The sequence below is a fragment of the Morus notabilis genome, unplaced genomic scaffold (genome assembly GCF_000414095.1).
Source record: "Morus notabilis unplaced genomic scaffold, ASM41409v2 Scaffold160, whole genome shotgun sequence".
Lineage (NCBI taxonomy): Eukaryota > Viridiplantae > Streptophyta > Magnoliopsida > Rosales > Moraceae > Morus > Morus notabilis.
This window is the reverse complement of record NW_010368035.1, coordinates 223,754-249,366: the sequence shown is the minus strand read 5'-3', so window position 1 is coordinate 249,366 and position 25,613 is coordinate 223,754. Positions and strand designations below refer to the sequence as shown.

Here is a 25,613-nt window from a genome sequence, read left to right as displayed (position 1 = left end):
AAGATTTGGAGAGTGGGAGAAAATATTTGAGAGGAAATGGTGTGTATGGCCGGATTTTTTATGTGGGAAAAAGGAGAGGAGAAAAAAAATGAGGCTTATCCTATGATGGTTCCTTTTATAGGCAACTTGGAAATAATTTTTTTAACATCACATCAACTCCTTCAATCAACCAAATTTTGGTTCAATTCTCCCCTTTCTTGGCCGGTTATGGAAGGAGAAAATGAGAAGCAAAATTGTCATTAATTCCCCTTCAACCACTACCATCACATCACACCATAACTTGTAACCTTTTATCACACTCAACTAGCCAAATTTTGGCTCTATTTCTACTATACATGGCCGGCCAAGTGGAGAATGAGAGAGAGAAAAATAAATCCTACCCCTTGTACTTTAGTCCACTCTCTTAAGTTACCTTTGAATCAGGTAAAAATCATACTGACTGTAAAGGGTACTTAGCTGACAGGAAATTCTTGTTTATGACAGTTCTTTTTTTTTTCTACTACTTATTTACAGTTCAACTTTTAAATCCTCGTCTGCTTTGATATCACGTTAAATTCTTACTCGCGTAATATCTTAAACTGTTTCAAGTCTTGAAATTAATTCTAGACTGAATAAATTCTAAATTTAACTTTTCTGCATTATATCCCGGGAATGACATTATTTCTGACGGTGTCAACTCCTTAGCTCACATTGTACCCTTCTACTATAGGTATCTATCTTGTGACTTTAACCTAGCTGTCTGGCAATTAAGGATTTTCTCTTCTTTAAAAATGTCAGTGCATTTTTTTTACGCTGCTAACATCATGCTGTGTTTGGAGATTCTTGAAATTAAGATTCTTAAACTATACTTGTACTAAAAATTATTCCGCCTTAAAGTATGACAAGAATTTATCGATCGAATTTACTTGATCGAAAACATGAACTTAACATGAAATCTGCTACAGAATTTAGGAATACATATATTGATTCCATAAATCCTTCAGTCACATAATAATTTCTAGAAAAATCCTTGGCTTAAATAAATAAATTGTATTATTTAAAGTCTGAAATTTTCTCAGTCATTACAATAGTAGTAATCCTCACTTGTAGATGAGAGCAGGACCTTCCTTTTCCGAAAACAAGCAACAACTACGCGAGCTAAATCCAAGAATGGACTACCTTGAGGCTTGTCATAACGATAGAAACAGTTTCCAGACAAGAAAATGGCCAAACCAATCAAACTAACGAGTACACATCCCAAAACCCAATGCCCAACTAACATTGTCCTCAACATACACGACTGTTGAGCCTATCACCGCACACACATAATTAATGAAGAAGAACCAGTTGAACAAAATCCTGCAGTCTTCGGGTCTGTCGAGCTGATTAGCACCCATTGTAGCAATGACGGAGCAAGTACCTGCTCCAACTGATAACAGAGCCAAGCCAGAGTAGAGCACCACAAACTGAACTCTTGATGGTGATTTGCACAATCCCAGACCCAGTGACCCTTTCTCACATCGAGGTGGCCTTAAGCAATCGAGCATCGCAGTCAAGGCAAAAAGAATCACTCCCTGCAAACAGGAATATCAAGTGGAGGTGGAAAATTTTCTTGTCTATCTTTATAAAAACAGAATGAAAAAGTACAATATAGCTAGTTACGAGCAAGTTGATACAAGAAGAGATGAAGATAACAAAGAAGCAGCCAAAGAAAGAGTCTGCAACGATTGCCACGACGATAGAGAACAGGTTGGTGCAACCATTGACAACATTAGAAATCTGAGCAGCATCAACACTGTTCACATTAAATTCTTCTATAAGATACACTATCAAGTTTGATAGCCATCCCCAAGCAGCAAGTGTTAAGCCCATCACAGTTCCTGGCTTGTTACATAACAGAAACACTTGTATTACTATATGTATACTAATATACATCATGTCACATATATTTGTATAAAGTGACTTAGAGATCGAAGACAGACCCGCGATGAGAAAAAAGTGATCCAACCGCCGTGTATATTACCGCCAGAACTTGACGTTTGAACTTGGTCATCATGATTAGAACTTGATTTTTGGAGCTCAGTTGTTGCCATTTTGATTCAAAACAGTTTTGATTAGGTCCCTTTTTACGTATAATGCATGTTAAATTGCAGTTGGTGTATTATAGAGTACTGGTCTAAGATCAAATAATCATTCCTCGAGTCAACTTTAGAATCATATTCTTGATCTTGAGATGCTTTGATTCTATATGTAGAAAGTTATATAACGAGCCACTAATGGTTTTAATTTGGTCAGTATTATAGCAAGGCGTTAATTCAACTTTAGTCAATGTCCCGCTTCCAAAGAAGCGATTCCTTTCCATTTGTTTATTCTAGATAAATGAGAAGCACACGTTTAGATTTGTGAATTCCACTAGCTCTAAGATTCTATTGCATCTATTACCCAATTAAACTTTATTTTTTTTTAATAAATTGTGGAGAATACAACTGACTTTGATTTTTTCCTTTCCTCTTTTCCACTTCAAATATCTAAAGAAACCACTAAGTAGCAGGTGGCAATACTGTTAACCGCTGTTACTTGCAAAGTTTTTTTTTTTTTTTTTTTTTCCTTCCTTGTTTCTGAAAAACTTGAGAACGTGTCTTAAGAGTCATATAACAGTTTGTTTTTTTTTTTTTTTTTTTTTTTTTTTGGGGGATTTTCTGCCGTAGGCCCTCTTTATTTTACACTACTGGTAGTCCATGTAAAAAATGAGTTTGACTCCACCATAATTGGTTTTAATATGAGGTTTTATTTTATTACTGTGCGCATACATACATTATATTAAAAGTTCAGTGCTCTGAAAAAACTATCCCGCGAAAGAGAAATTGCCTCTACATTGCTAACCGAAACCAGCTATTGAAACAGCCACAAAGGAAACATGGCAAATCAATGAAGTCAGTGAATACTATAGGAAGAAATAAATAATGTCTAAATAGGAGTTCCACTTTTGTTTTTCTGTCTTTTTTGTGAAATTTCTAACAAGACCAAGAACGAGTGATCAAGTTTAATTGATGGGAAGAAAACTGCTGTAACTATACAAATTTTAGAACAACAGATCAAATTGTAACTAACTGACATGATCACCACCTAAAAAGTTTCCCAAACATACAATTCCTGGCATTGCAACAGCTTGCTATTTATCAGCATTACATATCAGACCCAGAGTTGCTAACATATCTTTCCTTATCAGCATTGCTTTGATACTTGAAGAAAGTGGAACACATTAGAAAATAGCCAAAGTTGAGAATGCCCACCACAACTAACAACCAGTACACATTATCAAGTCTCCCTTTATTTATATCATCCGGTAACCATTCAGTAACCCTCCTAATCAGATCGATCAGAGCCGAGCTGAAGTAGAATGCAATGGCATATACCATTGCTGCCATGGAAGTTGCTGTGTTTCTAAGTGACATGGGAAATTCTTGGTAGTAGAGACCAACTTGGCTGGGCATATGAAATGCTTCTCCAATTCCAACCAAAACCAGCTGTGGAAACAGCCATAAGGCCAACATGGGAACAAAATTAGGACCATGGTTATGTGCCACTTTGAGGCGTTTTGACTCCACAAGTGCTGAGACCGCCATGGAAAGCACAACCATCGTGTGGCCTACTCCAATTCGTTGGAGAGGAGTTGGAGATCGACTAGTCAGCTTCCGCCACATGGGAAAAAGGAAACGATCAACTAGTACAACGGATATAGAACTTGATATAAAGACTAGTACTTGGAAAGACCCTGCTGGGATTTTGAAGTGTGAACCGAGGTGGCGATCCATGGTTAGAGCTTGGAGGACTGTTAAGCTGGCTTGGATTGCTTTTGGAGTGCTCACAAATAAATTTGATGACCACAGTGGGAGAATTCTTATGAGAGCTTTTAGATCTTCTACTTGTTGAACTGTGCACAACCGCCATGGTTTTGCAACTGAGCCATCTGGTTTTAAGTCTCCTTCAGTTTTCAATGCTGCTCGACTCAGAATCCTGCACACAAATGCTATTCTTTTCTGAATAATTAAGCAAGGAATGTATATTGTGTAATGTACTTGAATATTTTCTCGATTTATTTTTTTGATCGGGACAAAAAAGACGCCTTCCTGAAGGTTGTGTCACTGTGATATGTTTGTAAGGTTTGATACTAGTAAATTGTCATGTCATTCAAGTTTAAGTGTAGAGAACCTTCTTTAAGCGTTGCTCTAGTTATACTTATGTTGGGGGGCGCCAATTTGATGGTCATCTGGGAGGTTAGATAAAAACACAAAGAGGCTAAGAAGTGATGTGCGTGATTCTCTTGTACTATTCTTCTTTATTATGGTAAAATTTCGCCTGCCTAGACGCATCTTTTATATTGCAGTTGAACAGAATAAATCTTGCGTATGCTTGTTTGTTTATTTTCTGAGTTTCTTACTGTCGCCATGTAAGAATTAGACTATCTAATGCTCTACACAAAATTGGAAAAAATTGGAGAATTTACCCTTGAGAGTGCATTAGTCTAGACCTTTACCCTTTACTCTTAATAAATACCCTTTTGTTAGTGTAATTATTTGACTAAAAAGGTTGTTGATCAAGAGTAAAGAGTAAAAATCCTGACTCATGCACTTTCAAAGGGTATTTGTCAAGATTACCCTCTACAATTTATTGTCCTCATTCAGAACAAACATGTAAAAGACACTGCTCGCAACATATATAAGTTGTTTTTAATTTTTTTTCTGGTTTTGGTAAGTTATTGACTTGATGTTAGTACCTGAAATTCTTTGCAGGAGTTGCATCAACTGTATTTGCCTTTCCATCAAACCCATAATAGTAATCTTCACTTCTGGATGAGAGCGGGAGCTTCCTTTTACGAAAACAAGCGACAATTACGCGGGCTAAATCCAAGAACGGTCTACCTGGAGGCTTATCATAACAATAGAAAGGCCTTCCGGACAAGAAAATGGCCAAACCAATTAAACTAGCAAGAACACATATCCCAAAACCCAATGCCCAACTAACATTGTCTTCAATGTACACAATGGCTGTTGAGCCTATCGCTGCACACATGTAATTTGTAAAGAAGTACAAGTTGAAGAAAATCGCTCGATCTTCTGGCCTATTAAGCTGGTTTGCACCCATTGTAGTAATGACAGAACGAGGACCTCCTGCTCCAACTGATAACAGAGCCAAGCCAGAATAGAGCACTCCAAACTGTACTCTTGATGGTGGTTTACACAAGTCCAACGACCCTCTTTCGCACGGCGGTGGCCTCAAGGAATCGAGCATTGCGGTTAAAGCAAAAAGAATAGAGCCCTGCAACGAGGAATACCAAATGGGGTGGTAAAACATGTTGTTTGTCATTAAAAATTTGTAGAAAAAAGGAACGAAAGGGTACTAGATAGCTAATTACCAGCAAGTTGATACAATAAGAAAAAAAGATAACAGAGAAGCAGCCAAAGAATGAATCTGCAATGATTGCTGCGACTACCGTGGACAGACTGATACAACCACTGACCACATTTGAAATCTGAGCAGCATCAACACTCTTCACATTGAACTCTTCTATAAGATAAACCATCAAGTTTGATATCCATCCCCAAGCAGCAAGTGTCAAGCCCATCACAGTTCCTGTCGTGTTACATAACAGAAACAATTGTATTACGTTATAAAAAAAAAAAAAAAATCTATATATATATATATATATATATATTCATCATGTCACATATGCTTGTATATACATAGTCATGATAGTATGGACGAGGTCGAGGGCAGACCAGTGACGAAGAGAAAAGTGATCCAACCGCCATGTTTAATACGACCAGAACTTGACATTTGACCTTCTGTATCATGATCAGAACTTGACTGTTGGAGCTCAGTCGTTGCCATTTTGATTCCAAAACAATTTTGATTAGGTCCGTTGTTTTTATACAATAATGCCTGCTAAAATTGCAATTGTTGTTATGGACTAGCATGTCTTTTAGTGCATGTCAAATGTCAAGGACAAACGCCAATTAACTCAACTTTGAAAAATTAGAATCATATTCTGGAGATGTTTTTCAATATTATTATGTTGATTCTAAATATATATTTATGTTCATTTTAAATAGCACTTAATGAGAAGCACATTCTATATTTGAGAATACCACCAGCACTAAGATTCTATTGCATATGTTACCCAATTAAACATTCCTTTTCGGTAAACTGTAGAGAATACAACTGACTTTGAACTTTCCCTTCTTTTCAACTTCAAAAATGTAAAGAAACCACTCAACCGGTAAAAGGTGACAAATATTGTAAACAGTTACCACTTACAAATTTTTTTTCGTTCTTTCTGAAAAACTTACAAAAGTGTCTGAACTGAGGGAAAAAAAAAGTTTAAAGATAGCGTATTTAGGCCTCGTTCGTTTCACTGATTCGAGTTTAGAATTTGAGTTGAGATGTGATTGTATGTGAGAGCTTTTTACTGTAGTAAAAAAATTAGATGTGATTGTTTGTAAGAGCTTTTTAGTGTAGCAAAACTCGAATTCTAAACTCGAATCAGCAAAACGAACGAGGCCTTAATTTCAAGCATTTTTAGTGAAAAAGAAATCTTCATATTGTTATAATCAGAATACTTTCTTCATATTTATTCGGCTTTGCATTGATATTCGATCCCTTTTTCAATAAAATCCCTCCACCACACCTCTCCATTGGCATCCGATCCGTCTTTCATAAAATTTCAATTTCTTATTATAACGAACTTTTGGTGATTTTTTTTTTTAAAAAAAAAAAAAAGAAAAAGGAGAAGAAGAAGTTCCGAACCGAAACGTGAAAACCAAAACCCCTATGAGCTCAATCCTTCAAGAACTTGCACGAATATTATTACTAAGCAAATATCCCTAATGTTGACGATGTAAACACGAGAACGACACCAACATGCTGACGACAGTAATAATAAGAAAGATTAATAACCTCACAGTCTAAAATCAAGAAATGAGAATAACTAGAAAACGACAATATCTAACAAAACGATATTCAGTTATAGCCAACTTTTATTGTATTAATCTCAATAAAAAAAAAAGAAAAATTTTAATGTATTAACGTCAATAAAGACTTAACTGACATTTATTAAAGGGAAATTGTAATATATGAAACTAAATTAAGTAAATACTATATTTTAAAACTATTTGAATTAAATAGTAATTTACTATGTGAATGTTTTATTTTTTACTCATAAAAAATAATTTATATGGTAAAAAAAATTTATTTTTCGTGGAAAAAAATTTGTTACTAGCCGTAAGTGAAACATTTAAATGGTAAATTGTTATTTACTTCAAATAGTTTTAAAATATGTTATTTACTTAATTAGTTTAATAAATCTGCTATTAACTACATTTTCCTTTTATTAAATAAAAATTGAATAAAATGCAAACAAAATAAAAAATAATGAACGACAAATTTTGACATTGGCATCAATAAACGGCAATGACCTCAAAAATAAACTTTAAATGAAAACGACAACGAACCCAGAATACGACGCTGACCAAGGCGATATTGACAATAGCAAACCTTGGAAACGACAGGGAAACTTAAGAAAAGGACATTGAACTGAAGACGACATTAATTGTACTAAGGATAGCAACCTTAACAAACGACCCAAACTCCAGAAACGACAAAAGTCTAGCAAGGTGGTGCTCTAGTATTAAAAAGCAACACCAAACAGCATTGCAACCGTAAGAAATACTATGGCCACTCTTTCTGTCACTCTCTTTCACTTTCTACATTCACAGTTTGACACTTTCTGTCACTCATTTTCTTGCAACCATAGCAGTCAAACAGGAATTCTTGGTGATACAAAGAAACTGACCCCGGAAAGTGAAATTGCACATCGAATGCCAATTGTCAACCAAAACCAACTATCGAATACTATAGTAAATAGTGTCTAAATAGGCCAACACGATCTACCAAGCCATTAAATATGAGTATTTTTGTTTGTCTGTCTTAAAGCATGGAATTTTAACGAGACCAAGAGCACGTGACCCATTTCGATTGCGGTTGATTTTAGAGGTGCAAACAAAGTCCTACATTGTCAATAAATGAGAGCTATAATAGAAATATAAGAGAGTTGGCTACTCCACTCACTGAATTAGTCATTTGAGTTGGAACCACAACCTCTTATGGTAGAGCCTATGATTCCAACAGTAATTGGTCGAACAAATCAAAAGAATCAACACATGCAAGGGACGTAAAACACCAACTAAGAAGTTTCCCAAATTATACCATTGTTGGTATTGCAACAATGAACAACTCTTTCTATTTGTCAGCATTACATATAAGAGCCAGAGTTGCTATGGTCCCTTTCCTTATGAGCATTGTTTTGATCCTTGTACAAGTTGGCACACACTAAAAAATAGCCAAAGTTGAGCACGCCCGCCCCAACTAACAACCAGTAGACTTTGTCGAGCCTCCCCTTATTTATATCATCCGGTAACCATCTGGTAACCCTCCTAATCAGATAGATCATAGCCGAGCTTAAGTAGAAAGCAATGGCAATTATCAATGTGTCCATAGCAGTTGTTGTGTTTCTAAGTGACAAAAGGATATTCTTGGTAGTAGAGACCAACTTGGCAAGGAAATGAAATGCTTCTCCAATGCCAACAAAACCAGCTGTGGAAATAGCCATAAGGCCAAAATTGGCACCGAATTAGGACCATGGTTATGTGCCACTTTGAGACGTTTTGACTCCACAACTGATGAGACTGCCATGGAAAGCACGATAATCGTGTGGCCAGCTCTGATAGGTTGGAGAAGCGTTGGAGCTCGACCAGTCAGCTTCCGCCACATGGGATACATGAGACGATCAACAAGTGGGAAGGATATAGAACTTGATATAAAGACTAGTACTTGGAAAGACTCTGCTGGGATTTTGAAGTGTGAACCAAGGCGGCGATCCATGGTTAGAGCTCGGAGGACTGTTAAGCTTCCTTGGATTGCTATTGGAGTACTCACAAACAAATTGGATGACCACAGCGGCAAATTCTGAGGAGAGATTTTAGATCTTCTACTTGTTGAACTGTGCACAATCGCCACGGTTTTGCAACAGAGCTGTCTTCTTTTAAATCTCCTTTGGTTTTCATTGCTGCTCGATTCAGAATCCTGTACACCAATGTTTTTGTTTTTCGACTAAGCAAAGAATGTATGGAATAAATGAATTTGGTTCAATTATGTACAAGATCATTACTAGCGACGCACCTAAAATTATTTGCAGGTGTTCTAGAAACTATATTTTCCTTTCCGTCATTGCCATAGTAGTAATCTTCACTTCTAGATGAGAGCAGGACCTTCTTTTTCCCAGAACAAGCAACAACTACGCAAGCAAAATCCACGAACGGACTACCTTGAGGCTTATCATAACAATAGAAATGCCTTCCCGACAAGAAAATAACCTAACCAATTAAACTAGAAAGAAGACATATCCCAAAACCAAATTTCTAACTAACATTATCCTCAACATACACAATGGCTGCTGAGCCTATCGCTGCACACGCGTATCGTAAAGAAAAACCAGTTAAAGAAAATCTCACGATCATTAGGTCTATGAAGCTGGTTTGCACTCATTGTTGCAATGACAGAGAGAGTACCTCCTGCTCCAACTGATAACAGAGCCAAGCCAGAGTAGAGCACCACAAACTGAACTCTTGATGGTGATTTACACAAGCCTGGCAACCCTTTTCGCGCTGCGGTGGCCATAAGAAATCGAGCATTGCGGTTAAAGAAAAAAGAGTCAATCCCTGCAAAGTGGAATATCAAATGGGGTGGTAAAATTTCTTGTTTGTCTTTATAGAAATAGATTGAAAGAGTGCTAGGTAGCTAGTTACCAGCAATTTGACACAAGAAGAGCAGAAGATAACAGAGAAGCTGCCAAAGAAAGAGTCCCGGACGATTGCGGCGGCTATTGTGAACACACTATACAACCATTGACAACATTTGAAATCTGTGCAGCATCAACACTCTTCACGTTGAACTCTTCTATAAGTTACACTATCAAGTTTGATAGCCATCCCCAAGCAGGAAGTGTCAAGCCCATCGCAGTCCCTGGCTTGTTACATGATAAAAAGACTTGAATTACCATACAATTTATGTGCGTGTATAAATATACCATGTCATATGAATTTGAATATATATATATATATATATACATACACACACATAGATATATAGTCATGTAAGAAGGGTAGAGACTAAAGACAGACCAGGGATGAAGAGAAAAGTGATCCAACCGCCATGTTTAGTACCACCAGAACTTGAAATTTGAACTTCGTAATCATGATTAGAACTTGATTGTTGGAGCTCAGTCGTAGCCATTTTGATTCCAAACAGTGTTTATTAGTTCCCTAAATATATAATGCCTGCTACGGACTGTGCTGATATCAAATAATTGTAGCAATTAATTCTCATGGCATATCTTTTAGTGTATCACCTTTAGCTAAAAAAGAAAAAATAAAAAAGGAAACAAAAAGAAAAGAATTCTCATCTTTAGAATTAGATTCTTGAGATAGATTTTTTTTTTTTTTGGTAAATTATTGTGCGTACAGATATCAAAGTTAGAAATCATATGCTATTTATCATTAAAATTGTCATTCAGGGAAACAAAAAAAAAACATTGAAAATAATCAATTATGAATTGAAGCAACAAGCAATCATGTTGCTTTCTTTTTTTTTTTCAAAAAAGAAATGGTCCGAGTTAAAGCAGTTTTCTGAGGACCGGAAGCTAATAAATTTTTTAATAGAAAATTTTTATTTAATAATTAAGTCAATACTAAATTTAAAATAGTAGCAAATGACCATCAAATACAAGAGTATTCAACCACGGGTGAAAACTGCTCCACTAGTAAAGACGAATGAGGCACAAAGGTGAATACAAGTATCGAGTCTCAAAGCGGGTCTTTCCACTCAGCACATTAATAATCGACCACGAAAAAACTTGTTAACAAAACTAGCACAGTCAAGGGATAAAATCAATCAACTAAGATTAAAAGACCCATAACACTAAGGTCCCGCACAACACTGCATAGGACCAAACCTAGCGGGACAGACCTATCACCACTATAGAAAAGTGGGATATATCAACTTTCGTTATTATATGATGACAACTTTTGTAAATAAATGACGAAAACATAAAAACTAAAACGGCGAAATCAAAGTCGACTTTATTACATCAACATAAAAACTAAAAATGAGACAAATACAGACAAAATTATAGACAATAAGTTGACCAGCAATACCATAAAGAATAGATTGGCGAGAACCCACACAATACCATACGTACAACTCCCACCTCTATAACCACCCTAATGAGAAAAAAAAAATGTCAAGACTAAAGCTAATAAGTTTTGTTAAGACTATTTCAGCCAAAAAAAAAATGTTCAGACTATGGTTTGTTCTTGGAAGTTCTGTGTAAAGGGCGACGTTTATTGGAAAATGAAAATAACCTCAAAAGCGACATTGACCTGGAAATGGCTTGAATTACAAGTTCAAACGAAACAAATTTGGAAATGGAAGACGAAAACTTGGCAAATGACAAAAATCGTAGAAAACATATAAAATGTAAAAAAGGACAAAAAAAAAAATCACGAATAGTGAAAGGAGAATAATGTCAACAAACGACAATAACATCGCAGAAAACAAAAACCTTAAGAACAAGGAAATATTTTCAGGAGAAACGACAATGAAAACTCACCGAACCACACCAACCTCAATTAACGGCCTTAATTAATTGAATAAGCAATGGCAACGTTAACAAACCAAAAAAACGGGAAAAACGACAATAATATCAAGAAAATATCTGTGACCTCCAATCTCATAAAAACTTAAAAAGTACTTTGTGTCGTTTACCCTAACAAAAAAAATCTTTTTCTTTTGCTTTCATATTTTTTTTATTCACTTCATATAAAAGTTGTCTGCGTGGAATCATTTGACATCTCCACTATTTTTTTTCTTTAACTTTATTTATTTATTTATTTTTTGTGTTTGCAGATCTTTTTCTAATGCAGATGGCTTCTTGTTTGTTTCTTTTCTTCTTTAGGATATTCATCTCTAGTGCTTCTAGGCAGCAATTCTCTGCAACACCCTCTTTCTTATACATATTTCTTTCACAATTAGGCCACACAAATGCATATAAAAAGTTTATGCTACGGAGCTGCAAATAACTGCAATGACTCCTTTTACAATTTTCCCCCAATAATATACTAGTTGACATCCTTCCCCTTATTTGCCCCCACTCAAATTCCTTTCTATTGTCACTTCTCCATTTCTTTTTAAAAAAAATTCAGTTATACCTTGAGTTTTGTTTTCTCAATATATCTTTTTTCAAACTTAATCTAAAATAAACTAAAAATCAACTATACTGCACAAGTTTTTACGCTTTAAACTTTAAATATTAACTTTAACTCTATTAATTCTAAATAAAAATGAATATTATTACAAGCTTAATTCATTTAGAATTAAAAAGAATAAATTAGATAAATGAAGCTGAAAAAACAGTACTATATAATAATTTTAGTTTTATCACACCTGACTAAATTTGTAGACTTCTTCTTTTTGTCGATATCAGAGGCAGAATTAGCATTCAGTATTCACCACCTGCTTATGATCAACATTATGTTGGCACTTGTACAACTTGGCACACACCAAATAGTAACCAAAATTAAGCACGCCTATCACAACCAGCGTCCAATACACATTTTCAACCCGTCCTCGGTTTATATCATCCGGCAACTACCCGGTGATCCCCCGAACAATATTGATCAAGGCGGTGCTCAGGTAGAAAGCAATGCCAATCACCATTGAAACCATAGCAGTGGCTGTGTTCTTAAACGAGACAGGGAATTCTTGGTAGTACAAGAAAACTTGACCCGGAAAGTGAAATGCCTCCAATTCCAATCAAAACCAGCTGTGGAAATTGCCACACAGCCAACATAGGGACAATATTGAAATTAGCGGTTGTGTGCTACCTTGGGACGCTCTGACTCAACCAGTGCTGAAACGACCATGCTGAGGATGTTTAGCACATGGCCTAATCCTATTCGCTGATGGGGCGACGCGAATGGCGAGTCAGCTTCTGCCACTTGCAGCAGAGGAGGCGGCCAATTAGAGTGAGGAATATGGAAGTGGTGATTAGGACTAGGACTAGGATTGAGCTAGCTAGGATTTTGAAGTGTGGGCCCAGGTGAAGGTCCATGGTTAAAGCGACACTCCTTGAGGCATGAGGTTCTTGAGGAAATGTAGCCACATCGACGGAAAAAGAAAAAGTTCCGTTAAACTCACGACCTATCGAGTACTAAGCTAAGTTTTGCACTTGATTGGGGCTGTTTTGACTTAAAATGTTTTTTTAACAAAAATGGGTACAACAGAAAGTTAAGAATTTTCTTCATAATCCCATTTATTATAAATATAAGTAATTGATTCTATTTACTGAGCATTAATTAGCTCATTTAGTTTCTTGTGATGCAGATGTTGATGTTCAGAAATAGGAGCTGTTTGAGTTGTTACTGGCTTACAGGATGTTCATGTGCTGCTAATGAGGCCTGTCATATTTTGGAAATATGTTAATATGCTTCTGCTGTATATAAACACTAGTTTTATAACTTGACACACAATTCTCCTTTATTAATGTAGATATTGTGAACACTACACCTTCCTAAATTTTTATCTAATACTATGACAAACGAATAGTTGTTTTCTTCCAAAGTTTCTACATGTTTGAACAGAAGTAATATCCACCAACTTGACTAGATATTCTTTTCTACATAATTATCAAGTTAAGATGGAGGGTGCTACAATATCAGAGCCTGAGTTGCTAGTATCCCTTTCCTTATGAGCATTGTTTTGATACTTGTACAAGTTGGCACACACTAGAAAATAGCCAAAGTTGAGCGCGCCCACCACAAATAACAACCAGTAGACATTATCAAGCCTCCTTTTATTTATATCGTCCGGTAACCATCTGGTAACCCTCCTAATCAGATCGATCAGAGCCGAGCTTAAGTAGAAAGCAATGGCAAATGTCAATGAGGCCATAGCAGCTGCTGTGTTTCTAAGTGACACAGGGAATTCATGGTAGTAGAGACCAACTTGCCCGGGGAAATGAAATGCTTCTCCAATTCCAACCAAAACCAGCTGTGGAAATAGCCACAAGGCCAACATGGGTGCAAAAGTAGGACCATGGTTATGTGCCACTTTGAGGCGTTTTGACTCCACAAATGCTGAGACTGCCATGGAAAGCACGATCATCATGTGGCCTACTCCAAGTCGTTGGAGATCGACCAGACAGCTTCCTCCACATGGGATACAGGACACGATCAACAAGAAGGAGAGATATGGAAGTGGATATAAAGACTATTACACCGAAAGACCCTGCCGGGATTTTGAAGTATGAACTGAGGTGGCGATCCATGGTTAGAGCTTGGAGGACTGTTAAGCTTCCTTGGATTGCTATTGGAGTGCTCACTAATAAACTGGATGACCAAAGCGGCAGAATTCCAAGGAGAGATTTTACGTCTTCCACTCGTTGAACTGTGCACAATCGCCACGGTTTTGCAACAGAGCCATCTTCTTTTAAATCTCCTTCTGTTTTCATTGCTGCTCGATTCAGAATCCTGTACACCAATGTTTTTATTTTTCAACTAAGCAAAGAATGTTTGGAATAAATTAATTTGGTTCAATTATGTTCAAGATCATCACTAGCGACATACCTGAAATTCTTTTCAGGTTTGTTAGAAACTGTATTTTCCTTTCCATCATTGCCATAGTAGTAATCTTCACTTCTAGATGAGAGCAGGACCTTCCTTTTCCGAAAACAAGCAACAACTACGCAGGTTAAATCCACAAACGGACTCCCTTGAGTTGTATCATAACAATAGAAACGCCTTCCGGACAAGAAAATGACGAGGCCAATTAACTAGAAAGAAGACATATCCCAAAACCAAATGCCCAACTAACATTATCCTCAACATACACTATTGCCGTTGAGCCTATCGCTGCACCCGCACAATTCACAAAAAGAAACCAGTTGAAGTAAATCTCGCGATATTTAAGTCTATGAAGCTGGTTTGCACCCATTGTAGTAATGACAGAACGAGTACCTCCTGTTCCAACTGATAAGAGAGCCAAGCCAAAGTAGAGCACTACAAACTGAACTCTTGATGGTGATTGACACAAGCCCGGCAACCCTGTTTCACAGTGCGGTGGCCTCAAGGAATCGAGCATTGCGGTTAAAGAAAAAAGAGTCAAGCCCTGCAAATAGGATTATCAAACTGGATGGTAAGATTGCTCGTTTGTCTTTATAGAAACAGATTGAAGAAGTGCTAGGTATAGCTAGTTACCAGCAAGTTGACAGAAGAACAGAAGAAGATAACAGAGAAGCTGCCAAAGAAAGAGTCCGCAACAATTGCAGCGGCTATTGCGAACACACAGATACAACCATTCACAATATTTGAAATCTGAGCAGCATCAACACTCTTAACATTGAACTCTTCTATAAGACACACTATCAAGTTTGATAGCCATCCCCAAGAAGCAAGTGTCAAGCCCATCACAGTTCCTGGCTTGTTACATGACAAAAAACACTTTTATTACAATAATATACATATATATATATATACACACCATGTCACGTGTATTTAAATATATATATAGATATATAGTCATGTAAGAAGGGTAGAGACTAAAGACAGACCAGCGATGAATAGAAAAGTGATCCAACCGCCACGTTTAGTACCACCAGAACTTGAAATTTGAACTTCGTCATCATGATTAGAACTTGATTGTTGTAGCTCAAACGTAGCCATTTTGATTCCAGAACTGTGTTTATTAGTTCCCTATATATATAATGAGACTGTTCTTGAACTGTGTTTATTAGTTCCCTATATATATATAATGAGACTGTTCTGATATCAAATAATTGTAGCACTTAATTGTCGTGGCAAATCTTAGTGCATCATAAAAGCCATTGCGAGGCCACTGATAATGTTCTTGAGTTCTATTAACAAAGCATTAATCATGGACATTACTGATTCAACTCTCGTCAGTGTCAATCATCCAAAGAAACGATTCATTTCTTCTTTTTCTTTGTTTATTATCATGTTCTATTTTATTAAGGAAAGTAATTTTAAAATAATTCTGATACCCTCTGTTAGCTCGTACTATATATTTTTAATAATATTAAAATAGTACCTTAAGAAATTTCTAGTACCCATTTATTGTGCTTCTTACTTATGAATTCTCTCATTTTTCCTAGTTTGTGGATGTAAACACTGTTGAGGCCAAATTTCGTTCCTCATTTATCATCTTACACGTGACGTCTTAGAAAATGGGTTTGAATCATGAATGTTGCATTTGGTATGAGGGTTTTAGAACCAGAACTATGTTCTAATTCAAATTTTTGTTTGTAAAAAGTAAAAAATGGTTCTTGAAAATCAGTACTTGATTTGGATGTGTGACGACCCTCCTTTGAGGCCGCCACTGTTACTAACTTTTTAACTTGTACTTACTGGGGTTTCTTAAAATATGCGGAACATTTTTTTTTTTTTTATATAAGAATGAATACTTTCATAATTTGTAACAATAATTTCAAATAAGTGAATCACTAAATTTCTTAAAGCTTTTCTTAATTTTAGTTAAGATAAAACCTTTTAGGAATATCCTTCAAACGGAATAGCATTTGAACTCTTGTTTCAAATACTCTTTAAAAGTTTTTCTAAAACTAGTCATTTCAATCGGCCATCTCATTTAACTTTAAAACGGATTTCGTGAGAAATCTTAAATTCAAGTACATCTTAAAGTCCTTCTAAAATTACTCATTTAAATCGTCATGTTTAAAATTCATTTATTTGTTGCATGTACTGTTGCAACGTTCTAAAACTTAAATACTCAAAACTAGGGTTGTTAGCTACAACCTTGGTTTTCTTAACATACATATGTACGTATACTTTTTAAACATACATACTTGAAACCTTTGAATCATATAGACATATACATGATTTTTCTTAAACTTACTGCGGAAAATAACTGCGTGAGCGGTATCCATTCCCAAACATCAAAAGATGACTGAAAATCGAGACAAAAATCATTATGATTTGTTTGTTCCTGAAACTATTTTATCCCCTAGACATCGTAGAGAATTGAGAATTCTAATTTGTTTCAATTCTAGGAATAGAAATGGTATACCTAGCAATGCATTTTTTTGTAATGAAAATAAGGTAAAGAGTCCGGTTTTGAATAAAAGCAAAATAAATCAAAATAATATAATTAGATTAAAGTTCTTTCTTTGGCCTAATTATCGATTAGAAGATTTCGCTTGTATGAATCGCTATTGGTTTGATACCAATAATGGCAGTCGTTTCAGTATGGTAAGGATACATATGTATCCGCAATTTAAAAATGAACTTAAGCGTGTACTGAAAAAAAGTGAAATACGGATTGATTTTATTTCCCGTACTATATTGCATATATGAAGACAAATAGATGCACACCTATATTGTTTTCTATTCCATTATGATACACGATACTAATTTAATGACATATCAATATCTAGAAATAATGCAAAAATCTTCTTAGTTTATTTTTAAATTTTAGATATAATTTTTTATCTTTTGTGAGTGCAGACAACTATCTTTTTGTTTACCTATTCGAATACAATTTTCAAATTGGAAATTATTCACAAAATTAAGATTATTCACAAAATTAAGATTATTGTATTGTGTATGCCAAATAAAAAAAAAAAAATGAATAACATTATTATTATTGATCAATAAAAAAATCTAGCAAAGCAATAAGGGCCGGTGGGGGGGAAGATTTCATTTTATGATAAAAAAGTCATTCATCTCGGTTATTTCACACGAAGAAAAAGAAAAAAACAGGGGGTCTGTTACATTTCAAATACTAAGCCTCACTAATAGGATACGAAAACTTTCTTCACATTTGGAATTGCACAGAAAAGACTATTTATCTCAGAGAGGCCTCCGTAAAATTTTGGGAAAACGCCAAAGGATGCTGTCTTATTTGTCAAAGAACAATAGAATACGTTATAAAGAATTAATTAATCAGTTAGATATTCGGGAATCAAAAATGCGTTAATTTGAATTTGAGGAAGCGTTTTGAATTATTGAATTATTTGATTTATTAGATCTTGATTTTTTTTTATTTTAATGAACTTATTTTCGCTTTTCAGTAATTCATGAAAGAATCAATCGAGGAAAAAGAAAAACCTATGAATATACCAGCTCCAAGAAAAGACCTCATGATAGTAAATATGGGTCCCCACCACCCATCAATGCATGGTGTTCTTCGACTCATCGTTACTCTCGATGGTGAAGATGTTATTGACTGTGAACCAATATTAGGCTATTTACACCGAGGAATGGAAAAAATTGCGGAAAACCGAACAATTATACAATATCTGCCTTATGTAACGCGTTGGGATTATTTAGCTACTATGTTCACAGAAGCAATAACCATAAATGGACCGGAGTTGTTGGGAAATATCCAAGTGCCTAAAAGAGCCAGCTATATCAGAGCAATTATGTTGGAGTTGAGCCGTATAGCTTCTCATCTCGGCCTCTAAAGGCCCCGTTTGGCTGAAAGCCGTAGCTGTTGTTTTTCTTGAAACTGTTTTAGTCAAAAACTGTGCCGTTTCGGGAATCTGTGTTTTAGTACCTCTTAGGGTCGGATTTTGAAAATCTTTTCTTCATCAAATTTCTTCATCTCGTCGAAATATAAAATTGTCACTTTTGTGAAAAATCGAGATTCAGCTTCTAAGGGTCCCGTTTGGCTGAACCAGTGGCTGCCAGTTTTTTTTTCGAAACTGTGTTGGACAGCTTGTCCGTTTTTGCCAAATGGCTTCAAACTTGGTTTTAGAGTTAAAATTAGGTTTTGTCATAGTAACCGAAAATGTTCAAAACATCCAGGGCTATAAGTTCAAGCTTTAAAACATTAAAAACTCTCGCTCTATGGTCCTCATTTTCGCGGTCAAAGTCACCGGAAAATTTTTCCTCTAATCCGAAAATAAGCAACTTAGATTAAGCATAAACATACCACATCAAACTAAGCTCAAAACTCACAAAACCAACATAAAACTCACACACTCTTATTACAATCTTATCTCTTCAAGAACCACAAATTTACATCCATAAATCCAAGCTTAAAGTTGGCTAGAAATTAATGGAGGGGAGTTTAAGAACTTACCCTTGAAGAATTCTCTCTTTCTCTTGAAAAACCCTTGAACTCCTCTAGGATTGTTAATGGCTTGAAACTATAAGAGTATAAGGAAATTTGAGAAGAATATTTCTCTATTTCAAACTTTCCCAAAACATGAAAAAGAGAGGATTTAGAGTTTCTTTACCCTTAGAGGAATGCTTGACTAGTCTCCTCCTAGAATCCCTTAATCTCCTTCTTCTTCTTCTATGGTGTGCTAGGGGCTCAAGTTTTGGAGAGTGGGAGAAAATATTTGAGAGGAAATGGAGAGTGTGTGGCCGGATTTTTGAGTGGGGAAAAAGCTAGGAGAAAAAAAATGAAGCTTATCCTATGTTGGTTCCTTTTATAGGCACTTGGAAATTATTTTTTTTAACACCAATTCCACTCCATCATTCAACCAAATTTTTGGTTCAAATCCCCCTTTCTTGGCCGGTTTTGGAAGGAGAAAAGAAGAAGCAACTTTGCCATTAATTCCCCTTCAACCACTAACATCACATCACCTTAACATAAAGTCCTCTAGCACACTCCACTAGCCAAAGGTTTGGCTCTATTTTTTCATGCATGGCCGGCCAAGTGGAGGAAGGGAGAGAAAAAAATCTCACCTACCCCATTGTACTCTTGTCCACTTTCTTAAGTTTCCCTTAGAAACTGATAAAAATTATACTGACTATAAGAGAGTAACTTAGCTGACAGGAATTCGTTTCCATTTCCGACGGTTCCTTTTTCTACTGTTTATTTACAGTTAAATGTTAAATCCTTGACTGCTTTGGATATCACATTAAATTCTTATTCGCGTAATATCTTGAACTGTTTACAGTCTTGAAATTAATTCTAGACTGAACAAATTCTAAATTTAACTATCCTGCGTTAATTTTCAGAAATGACGTTGTTTCTGACGGTGTCAACTCCCGAGTTCACATTATACCCTTCTACTATGGGTATTTATCTTCTGACTTTAACCTAGCTGTCTGGCAATTAAGGATTTTCTCTTTTTTTAAAAATGTCAGTGCGTTTTTTTTTTTACGCTGCTAACATCATGCTGTGTTTGGAGATTCTTGAAATTAAGATTCTCAAACTATACTTGTACTGAAAAATTATTCCGCCTTAAAGTACGGCAAGAATTTATCGATCGAATTTACTTGATTGAAAACATGAACTTAACATGAAATCTGCTACATAATTTAGGAATACATCTATTGATTCCATAAATCCTTCAGTCACATAATATTTTCTAGGAAAATCCTTAGCTTAAATAAATAAATTGTATTATTTAAAGTCTGGAATTTTCTCAGTCATTACAGGATGGTTCTGGTTTAAGGTTTGAATCCTGATGTGATGTTTTAAACTAAAACCATCCTAAAAAATAAAACCACCTCTCCCTATGATTTTGGATGGTTCAAACCTCTGGTCCTGGTTCCGGTTCCAAAACTATGGTTTGAACCCCAAGTTCAAACCATAAACATAACCGAATTCGGCTGTTGAAAACAGACAGCTAGTTGTCAGTAGGTTCAGCTGCCTGAACAACCAGACAGCTAGCAAAAGGGAAAGTCTATCTTCACATAAGCTTGCTCCCTAAGCAATTTCCCTACAAGAAAAGGATCTTCAATTAAAAATCAATCAGAAAACTTGCCTTAAATATTATTTCCAGCAACTAAGGCCTATAAATCAACCCTTGCACACCTATGAATGGGTGGACACATAGAAGATCACGCCTACACCATTTTGCACGCAATCCTAGGTGTTTACCACAGCTTTTCGCATAATTTTCAGTATTACATAGCATTTTCCTGACATTTACGGAGATTGTCATTGTATTATTCATCAATATTCATAGTAGAATGTCCGCAGACTCTACAGTAGACGTACTATGAGTTATCAATAGAACCATACAAATACCTTAACTAAGACATTAAAATTAAGGGTGGCAATTCGTGTTAGTGGGTCGTGTTTGTGTCAACCCGTTTATTAATCGTGTCAGAAAACATCAACCCAAACACGACCTGTTTATTAAACGTGTCAAAAATGTCAACCCAAATACGACTCATTTATTAATCGTGTTAATCATGTCATATGTCATATAAACTTTCATGTTATATCATATATCATTATATTGCAGATGACACATAGTTAATTGTGTCAATTCATGTTAAGAGGTCAACCCTAACATAACCCATTTATTAATCATGTCAATCCGATTATGACCCAAACACATTTATAGTAAACCCAAACCCTCTAATTTCGTGTAAGTTTCGAATCGTGTCGTCGTATCACTACTCAGATTGCCAGCCCTAATTAAAATAGTCAATAATAAATTGAAGCAACAAGCAATCATGTTTGCTTTAAAAAAAAAAAAGGATTGGTCCGAATTAAAGCAGTTTTCTGAGGACAGAACAGCTAATAAGTTTTGTTAAAGACTATTTAAAAAAAAAAGAGAAAAAAGAAAAAAGAAAAAGTTTTGTTAAGACTATGTTTTGTTGTTGAAAGTTATGTGTAACGGGCGATGATTTAGTAAACGACATTTGTTGGAAAACGACAATAACCTCAAAAGTTAGACGTGGAAAATGGCTTGAATTACAAGTTGCAAACAAATTTGGAAAATGCTTGGAAAATTAGAAAAATCATAGAAAACATAAAATGTAAAAATGCCTGAAAAATTGTTCAATTCTTTTTAAGTAGCCATTGTCTCAGAATACCACAATAGTTAAAGGAGAATAATATCAACAAACGACAATAACCTCCGCAGATAACAACAACCTCAAGAAATATTTTCAGGAGAAACGACAAGGAAAATTCACCGAACCAAACCAACCTCAATTAACGGCGTTATTCATTGAACAAACAAGAGCAACCTTAACAAACCAAAGAAACGGGAAAAAGGACAATAATATCAAGAACCGAGAAATGATATCCATAACCGAGGTGGATACTTTGTGTCGTTTACCCTACCAAAAACTTCTCTTTTTCATTTGTTTGCTTCATATAAAAGTTGTCTACGCGGAATCATTGACATCTCGAATACTTTCTTTTCTTTTTTTTAAGTAGAGAGAAAGTATCAAAAATACAACCTATGGTGGAAAGGAATCCAACTAAATAATGCCTTTTTCTATTTAAAGAGCAAGTAAAAATAAATTATGTGATGTTAGAAAACAACATATACCTCAAAGAAGAAAAAAGACAAAGATCCTAAGATCATAAGTGTTGTGACCAAGAAAATCACATAATTTAAATAATGCAATTCATGTATTTAGGTCAAGGATTTTTCCTGAAAAAAAATATATTATGTATATTTTGTGATTGAAGGATTTATGGAATTAACATCTGCATTCCTAAATTCTGTAGCAGATTTCATGTTAAGTTCATGTTTTTTCAATCAAGTAAATCCGATCGATAAATTCTCACCGTACTTTAAAACGGAAGAATTTCCAATACAGATACAGTTTGAGGATCATAATTCTAAGAATCTCCGAGCACAATACGAACTAGCATCCAGTACATATACAGGAAAAAATTACAGTCAGTATAATTTTGAACAGTTTTAATGAGAAACTTAAGAGAGTGGGCAAAAGTACAAGGGTTAGGTTATATTTTTCTCTCTCTCCTTCTCCACTTGGCCGGCCATGTATAGTGAAACTGAGCCAAATTTTGGCTAGTTAAGTGTGCTAGAGGGTTTCATGTTAAGGTGATGTGATGGTAGTGGTTGAAGGAGAAATCATGGCATACATGCTCCTTTTCTCCACCTAAATCTGCATTCCTAAATTCTGTAGCAGATTTCATGTTAAGTTCATGTTTTTTCAATCAAGTAAATCCGATCGATAAATTCTCACCGTACTTTAAAACGGAAGAATTTCCAATACAGATACAGTTTGAGGATCATAATTCTAAGAATCTCCGAGCACAATACGAACTAGCATCCAGTACATATACAGGAAAAAATTACAGTCAGTATAATTTTGAACAGTTTTAATGAGAAACTTAAGAGAGTGGGCAAAAGTACAAGGGTTAGGTTATATTTTTCTCTCTCTCCTTCTCCACTTGGCCGGCCATGTATAGTGAAACTGAGCCAAATTTTGGCTAGTTAAGTGTGCTAGAGGGTTTCATGTTAAGGTGATGTGATGGTAGTGGTTGAAGGAGAAATCATGGCATACATGCTCCTTTTCTCCACCTAAAAACGGCCATGACTTAGGGGATTTGAACCAAAAATTTGGTTGATTAATGGAGTGAATTGGGGTTAAATAAATGATCACCAACTTGTCTATAAAAGGAACCATCATAAGCTAGGCCTCATTTTTTTTACTCTCCTCTTTTCTCTCCATCTCAAAATCGGCCACACCCAATACTCTCTCAAAAAAAATTTCTCTCACTCTCCTAACCCTAAGCCACTTGCAAACAATAGAAGAAGAAGAAGGAGATCAAAGGATTCTAGAGGGAGTCTAGTCAAGCATTTCTCCAAGGGTATAAACTCTAAATCCTCTCTTTCTCATGTTTTAGTAAAGTTTGAAATGTAGAAATATTCTTCTCAAATTTCCTTATACTCTTCTAGTTCCAAGCCATTAACAAATCTTAGAGGAGTTCAAAGGTTTTCAAGAGAGAGAGTCCTTCAAGGGTAAGTTCTTAAACTCTTCTCCATTATTTTCTAGCCAACTTTAAGCTTGAATTTATGGATGTAATTTGTGGTTCTTGAGGAGATGAGTTGTAATAAGGGTGTGTGAGTTTTATGTTAGTTTTGTGAGTTTTGAGGTTAGTTTGATTAGCATCATGTGGTATGATTATACTTGGTTGAAGTTTGCTTATTTTGGGTTGGAGGAAAAAAATTTTGGTTACTTTGAACGCGAAAATGAGGAATCTAGAGCGAGATTTTTCAGTATTTCTACACTTGAACTTATGGTTCTCGATGTTTTGAACATTTTTCAGTGACTATGACAAAACCCAACTTTAACTCTAAAAGCAAGTTTGAAGCCATTTTACAAAAATGGACAGGTTGTCCAAACATAGTTTCGAAAAAAAAAAAGAATGCTACGGCAGAATGCTACAGCATTCTTACAACATTTAAAAAGAAAGAATGCTACAGCAGAATGCTGTTGCATTCTTACAGCAAAAGAAAAAAACACAGCAGCCACTATTTTCAGCCAAACGAGGCCTTTAGAGGATGAATTTCAACTTTTACTGAAAATGATAATTTTAGATCACGACGAGACGAAGAATTGTCGCGAAGAACAAAATTTTGAAATCTGACTCTAAGATGCAGTAAAACGCAGATTTCAGAAACTGCCCAGTTTTTTAACGAAACAAAACTAAAACAGTGTTGGTTTTAACAAGAATTTATCAAAGAACCCGAGATGTGATTTCACTAAAATACTATGGTATTAAACCTCATTTTAACAGAAGTATTCGTAAAGAAAGTTTTCAAGAAAAATGCTTTCTTTTAAAGAACTTAATGATTTATTGAGCAAATCATCCCGACGGGCACCTACGAGCCCAATACGATAGGTCCTTAGAATTTTGAAGAATTGATGTGGGTCCAACGCCCGCATTAATTTAAGAGACTCCGTTAGAGTATTAATTTCAACGACCTAAGAGTTGGAATGCCAGGTATAATTTTCTAGGACGAATTGGGCCTTAATATCATAACAAGGCTAATGAAGGAAATTATGGAGAATAAATTACTAGATTGGGTAATTGATTTTCAATCTAGGCAAGTAGATGTTAAGGGCAGTTAAAGAAAATAAGATTTTGAGGATTTAATAAATTGATCCTTATTATACTTTAGTAACGGAGAGAAACACACGCCTTAAGGAAAGAGTTAGATTTTCCTTCATAAGTTGCTAAAATAGAATAGCAAACGACAATTAATCTCACACACTCAATGGGTGTTCATTTTCAGAAGTAAGCAAGTAAGAGGCTAGGCTGTTTGGCGAAAAGTGAATTCCAGCTCTGTAAATCAAGTAAGTAGGAATCTCGCCTACAGTATGAATAGATTTTAAAGAAAAAAAAAGTTACACATGTTATATATGCATGTTTATGGTTTATATATTGTATGCGATGCCATGTCATACTGCATACACCTTCATAAGTCAAGAGGAACTTATAAGAATAATTTCAGTTGAGTGTCGTACCAGCCTCTGAGAGGAAGGTAACCCATGCTCCAAATGGGAGAAGAAAATAATAATAATAATGCCCTCTGAGAGGGAGGCATTCAGTTCAGTTATAATCACGGTGTCGGGGACCTTACAAACCCTCACGTCCTGATGATTGCGTGCAAGTGGTACGAGCACTCGGGCCCATAAGTAAGTAAGTAAGAATGATAAGATCAGATAATAAGAATTTAATAAGACATGATCATAATTAAGCAAAATTGACTCATGCATATTTATTCATGTGAACTTACAGTTATTTTACGA

At 35.4% G+C, this 25,613-nt stretch overlaps 2 protein-coding genes and 2 pseudogenes across 2 annotated transcripts in view; all 4 read right to left on the bottom strand.

Moving 5' to 3' along the window:
* LOC21394476 (protein NRT1/ PTR FAMILY 2.7) overlaps positions 1 to 2,072 on the bottom strand; it is a 40,758-nt gene extending 38,686 nt beyond the window's left edge. The window contains 3 exon segments of the mRNA XM_010114038.2: positions 1,400 to 1,553; positions 1,642 to 1,859; positions 2,003 to 2,072. Of these exon segments, the coding sequence (XP_010112340.2) occupies positions 1,400 to 1,553; positions 1,642 to 1,859; positions 2,003 to 2,072 (442 nt within the window).
* A 1,092-nt stretch (positions 2,073 to 3,164) lies between these two features.
* Positions 3,165 to 5,871, bottom strand: LOC21394475 (protein NRT1/ PTR FAMILY 2.7). The gene is made up of 4 exons (XM_024176027.1): positions 5,760 to 5,871; positions 5,396 to 5,613; positions 4,757 to 5,298; positions 3,165 to 3,996 (listed from the first exon to the last, which is right to left on the bottom strand). Exons 1-4 carry the CDS (start codon positions 5,869 to 5,871, stop codon positions 3,165 to 3,167), a joined length of 1,704 nt encoding a protein of 567 aa, XP_024031795.1.
* Positions 5,872 to 8,290: 2,419 nt separating this feature from the next.
* On the bottom strand, positions 8,291 to 10,329 carry LOC112094615 (annotated as a pseudogene).
* A 3,450-nt stretch (positions 10,330 to 13,779) lies between these two features.
* On the bottom strand, positions 13,780 to 15,812 carry LOC21394471 (annotated as a pseudogene).
* Between the last annotated feature and the right edge of the window lie 9,801 nt (positions 15,813 to 25,613).